General features: G+C 37.8%; 1 protein-coding gene across 1 annotated transcript; it reads right to left on the bottom strand.

Annotated features, from left to right (window-relative positions):
• Nucleotides 1–553: 553 nt before the first annotated feature.
• LOC114264536 (protein NRT1/ PTR FAMILY 4.5) lies at nucleotides 554–4,862 on the bottom strand. The gene is made up of 6 exons (XM_028205179.2): nucleotides 4,696–4,862; nucleotides 4,287–4,365; nucleotides 3,978–4,195; nucleotides 2,380–2,826; nucleotides 1,715–1,839; nucleotides 554–1,613 (listed from the first exon to the last, which is right to left on the bottom strand). The coding sequence occupies exons 1-6, from the start codon at nucleotides 4,696–4,698 to the stop codon at nucleotides 743–745; spliced, it is 1,743 nt and encodes a 580-aa protein (XP_028060980.2). The 5' UTR covers nucleotides 4,699–4,862; the 3' UTR covers nucleotides 554–742.
• Nucleotides 4,863–5,579: the final 717 nt, after the last annotated feature.

Raw genomic sequence — 5,579 nt, 5'->3', positions numbered from 1 at the left:
TTCTCCAATGCTTAATTTTAAAAATGATTTGTTAAGAAAATCTTTTTCAAATACAAAAGTTGATCTTTTAATTTTTGGAACTGTATTTTCAATATATAAATTTTTTCCTGATGCCTGCATTTGTAATTGTGCAGGATTTTTTGTTTTAGAAGATTCTCCTTGTCCCACTAAGTCTTGGATTAACCATTGTCGAGGGACTTCTAAATCACTCAAATTCATTAGACAATGTTGTATTACCGTGTCAAATGGTCTTGGTTCAAAGGATTCAAAGATTTCAACGATTTTATTATCGTTTGATCTTGTTTTTGTTTCAGGAAATTTAGTTAATTCGTGAATTGTTTTCCAACGAATAGCTAAATGAAACTCCTTTGAGTTCGATTTGTTATATAAAAATAAGTAAATTAAAACTCAATTTAAAACTTGTTAAACTTTCAAAAACTGCTTAGATACTTAACTCGATAAATTTATGAAAAAAACTAAGGTACTTGAGTTTGGTTTTATTAAAGTTCATCTGAGATCAATTCGAAAGGCAAGCAAATCAGTCTTCAACATATTTTGAAACTTATTAAGTTTTTCAAATTAAGTTTGAAGAACTTCCTACTCCACTTAATTCGATTTGCTTACAATACTATAATTAAAAACAAAAGTAGCTTACTGTATACATTACTGAACAACACACTTATGCAATAGTACAGGGATTTGAGAATGATGATAGGAAATCATCCATCCCCAGATCCCAATTCTAAACTCGTCCCATTTCAATTTTACCCTCTAGATCACTAGTACCTACTTCCTTCACTTCTACCTTCTTATATCTATACCAAGATGAACACACCAAATAAGCCCCAAAATTCACTACACTCAACCCTGCTAGTAACCAATAGAAGTAGTTCAACTTATCTCTGTTCAAGTTGTTACTAGCCAACCACCCACCACTGACCCTGTTCACCACCTCCACCATCACTGAGCTCAAGAAGTACCCAAATGCCAATGAACACCATGAAATAGCTGTGCCCAGTGACTTCATCCCCGATGAGCTCTCCGCATAAAAAAATTCCAACAGTCCCACCAGTGTAAACATGTCGGCCAATCCAAAGATTGCAAACTGGAAACCAAGCAAGAACACAGTTACAGGCAGAGGGCCAGCCGAGTCCACCATGTTGTGCTTAACAGCCACGGATTTCCTGTGAGTTTCCACGAATCCAGCAACTGCCATGGAAATAGCTGAGAGCACAAGTCCCACTCCGATTCGCTGAAGATATGTAATCCCGGTTGGGATTCCAGTGAATTTTCTCACAATGGGAACGAAGATGCGGTCGTATACAGGGATTAGAAGGAACATGAACACTAGGGGAATTACTGGAATGGAAGGGCCCGGAACTTGAAATCCCAGGAGGCTTCTGTCCATAGTGGTGCTTTGCTGGATCGTGAATGTTTGAAGTTGAGCCAAGCATGTGTTCATGAAGACGGTGCTTAGTATAATTGGAAGCATCCGAACCACAATTTTTGTTTCTTCAACTTGTGTCACTGTGCACATGTTCCAGGGTCCTGGATTGATACTTGATGTGGATGCATCTTGTGTGGTGCTAATGATTGCTGCCTGGTCCAAAAACCTGTCAGGGTTGATTGGATAATATGGTTGATGAGATGAACTCAAAACTAGCTTGAAAAAATGACTATAGATGAGTTTGGAAAGTTTGATGAATTAGTATACTTGAATTGATCTGTTCTTTCAAGAATTTCGCTTCCTGTTCCAGGTTCTTTGTCATAAATCTCATGCAACTCTTTTGTTGTCTCTGGTATTGGAAGCTTTCGGTTTCGAATGGCAGCCACAAACACCTGAATTTCAGAGCACAAGAAATTTTAGAAGTATACCTTCACCTGAAACACAGAAGGATGTTCTCAAATTTTTTTGTCTCGGTCATAGGACCATATTAGAATCTCGAGACATAAATAATCCTATAGCTGAAAGTAGGGGTTATCATTTGGTCTGCAGGCCCATTGTCCATCCCAAGTCCATACCACGGTTAGGCTAAGCTAGCTTGAATAAGGCTTGGATTGGGTCTAGCCTAGGTTTTGAGGCCGGCCCGTTGTCATGAGAGAGGCGGCCCAGCCCTTGAACTGGACAAAAAGTAAAAAGATAAATAAAAGTAGGCCCAAAGCTCAGCCCAACTTTTGGAGGTTGGGCTGACCTAGCCAAGCTCGTTGTCAACCCTTAGCTAAGGTTGCATTGAGATGTAGAGACAGAATAATTTGGAGACCGAAGGTCTTGTGCCCTATTTCCGGCTCAGTGACTCATATGAGCTCATAAACTAGTAGTTCGTGTCTCAATGTTCATGCCATCCAGGACTTTTATTGCTCAAGAATGGCAATGCATACCTGTAGAATACGAACAATTGGGCTTCCCTTGGGGACATTGTTCCGATAAACTGATTTTCCCATGCCTAGAAACAAAAATGCCATTAGGACAGCAAGAGTACAGACGCCAAAGGACCAATCCCAACCCTGATTAGTACTAATCCAGACTAGGAACGTCACGCCAAATATAGCTCCACCGGTGATGCTGAACAGCAACCAGTTGAAGAAGCTGGACAGCGAAGCCGCCTCCTGTGGATCCCTTTCATCAAATTGGTCGGCTCCCAAAGACGGGAGAGCAGCTTTAACCCCGCTGTTTCCAAATGCAACTAAATACAAACCGGCAAAAAGGATAGCAACTTGGCTGCCACTTGCAGCCTCACATTGACCCATTTTGCTTGGAGGCATATCTTTGCAAGGAAATGGTCTTAGTTCGCTGAAGTGTGCTTGTGCTGTTAGGAGGGTGTACCCCTGGAAACACACACATAACATATAGGGTCATACAAAGTAACATACTATTCTTACGTTACGTGAATTTGATGGTGATTTTAGTTTTTTAAGTCAATGAGAATTTGATTCGAAACAGTTGGATCTCTTTGATCACAACCATTCTAATTAAACTTTGAGGATTGGATTCAATTCTTGCTATGGTTGTCGCCTGATGAGTAGCTCTACTTTGTTCAGTTTCTTCTTTTTTCTGTGTACATAGTATTATTGTTATTATTGTTAACTTGTTGCTTTGAATTGGTTATTAGTTTAAGGTGCATTGAACATTGGATGTGTATTAGGCTATTTAACAAAACCCAAACAACCAACTAAAATACATACAGGCCTGCTGGTAGTTGTAATGTTATATCATATGATTCTTCAATATGTTAATAGTTGGTTCATGATAGACCACTAAGACCAGTGACTATGTCACGTGTTATTGATTGATGAAATAATTGTTCTATTATTGCATCTTTCTAGTCAATGAATTGTGTATGCAATTACAATATTTTTAAGCTACCATTCATCTCCAAACATGCAGGCCAACAATTTTTTGCAAAATTTTCCATCATGGTGCACATGAAAAGTCAAAATATTGAGTTTTTTTAAGTTACAACACCCCCTTCCCCCTTCCCCACTCAAAACATAAAAACCAACGGGAATTATCTGTCTCCAAATTTTTCTGTCCTAGTACACTCTTAGTCACACGATATGATAAGAATCTTGAGATACAGAATACTCAAGATGTGATTGTACAACTGTGAGTACATTAGAATAGAGGGATTTAGGGATAGAGGACCTCATGCCTGTTAAAAATTTTATATGCGCTTTTTATTTTCTTATTCTACCCCACCTAGGACTGAAAAGTTGTACAAATTGTGTAAGCTGCAACATGAGGTTTAGAAATCTGCTTTCCTACTTTTCTCCCCCAACCTTGTTTTCAAGAACTTAATTAACCAATACCAAATTTTAGGTTGCAATTTTGAAAAGTGGTTTCAGAGCAAACTTAACATTTCATCTCAATATACTTGTTGGAATATTAGCATGGAAATGTATACTATTTGTGTGTGTGTATTATATATTTGTTGGGTGACAACATGATGGATAGTTGCAAAAATAGTAAATTAACGAACCACGACTTCAATGCTTCCGAACAGAATGCAAGTCTTGAATCTGGACAAGTAGGTGTCGGAGATAAATCCTCCGAATAATGACAGTAAAAATGTAGTCCCCATGAGGTTTGTGAGTGTGGTGGCCGACTTTGTCAAGCTGAAGTTCATGTATCCGTAGAAGTAAGTGACAAGGCTGACAGCATTGGCGATGAATGCCATGTTCTCAAGTCCAACCGTGGCTACAACAATATATCAACACTCAAAACCAGTCAAAAACCAGCCCCAAATGGTTACAATCTAGTTTTAAAAGAGTGAATTATATATGCTTACCATACACAAACAGAGCTGCCCTATTTCCTCCCAATTTTGGCTGTTGTTTAGGTTGAGCTTTAACATCTCTGCATATGCCCTGGACATTGGTGGCGCAAGAAACTAGTTAGGACAAAGACAATTGTATTGTTTTAGTACTTATGGTGAAAAAGATGATAATGCATTAAATATATCATAGAAGGATTGTGCTAGTTGCATGGAAGATTTTCATAAAACGGATCGCAGAACAGACACAAGCTGTGTGATCCATGAAAATCCTATGCACAACTAAACTTTCCCATCATGGAGTCTATAATGGTGATCCCGAGACTAGTGAAGATGGAAAACTCCACTAAATGGTAAAATGTGATTGGTGACCACTTTTCTTGATAAAGCTTCATGGTCAGCTGATAATTAACCAAGAGCTTACCATTTTTGAACAATGGTTTGTTCTGTGATCCAAAAAAGTGATTTAGGATGTCTGTTGAAAGTCAATGGGAGCTTGCAAGCTTTAACATTGTAGGCATTTATTTATATAGAGATTGTCCTAGACCATGACAAAGAATTGAGAAAGGAATCAAATGGCATCTTCATGATGGAAAAAAACTTTGTGGGCTTGTGGGTTCTTTTTGTTTCTTATGATTGAAACATCTCTCTCTCTCCCTCACACACACACACACACACACATATAATACAATAGTCACATTTAGGTGTATATTTTGACTTAATTAGTTGACTTAGTGATAACCCATTAACAAAGGCAAAGTTGTCCTTTATGATAATGGGATTGATTAATTGTTTTGTTTATGCCATCATTTAGAGTGAATTTTATCAGGAGTTGCTTGATATTAAAGAAATTTGCATGGTAGATCAGTTCCATTTCATTTTTGCATGCTATACACTATGACTATGGGTATCAAACCTATCAAATGTCTTTTTAATAGTAGGGAGATTTTCTCGATTATCAAAATTTGAAACAATTCTTAGCTTGCCTGTCAAAATTACAGTTTTACCCTTGAACATTAATTTAGCCTTTTCTTGAACTTCTGTCGATCTAACTGTTCCAGGAATTCATTTGCCACGTGTTTTACATGACATAGCATATTCTGATGATGGTAAATTCTTCCTTAAGGTCAGTTTTCATCCACTAACTACTAGGATTTTCTTTGTAATTACACCATTTTTTTGCATACCTGAAGTGGCATTTCAAGAAGTGCAAAGGACCAAAGTAGCATGGTTGTCAATGCTCGTAGAGTTTGCTATATTTTGGGCTAATTGGTAATTGTATTCTAAGGTCATGTGGGTGGCACTGAA

The sequence above is a fragment of the Camellia sinensis genome, chromosome 3 (assembly GCF_055761805.1).
Source record: "Camellia sinensis isolate YWXY chromosome 3, ASM5576180v1, whole genome shotgun sequence".
NCBI classification, from domain to species: domain Eukaryota; kingdom Viridiplantae; phylum Streptophyta; class Magnoliopsida; order Ericales; family Theaceae; genus Camellia; species Camellia sinensis.
The sequence above is the reverse complement of the archived record's forward strand: the minus strand, read 5'-3'. Positions and strand labels throughout refer to the sequence as shown.

Excerpts from the sequence above, each read along its gene's own strand:
- LOC114264536 (XM_028205179.2), bottom strand. Across the intron at positions 2,827-3,977 it reads TCGGAAGCATTGAAGTCGTG|GGGTACACCCTCCTAACAGC; the intron begins GTTCGTTAATTT and ends GTGTGTTTCCAG. Across the intron at positions 1,840-2,379 it reads CAATTGTTCGTATTCTACAG|GTGTTTGTGGCTGCCATTCG; the intron begins GTATGCATTGCC and ends TCTGAAATTCAG.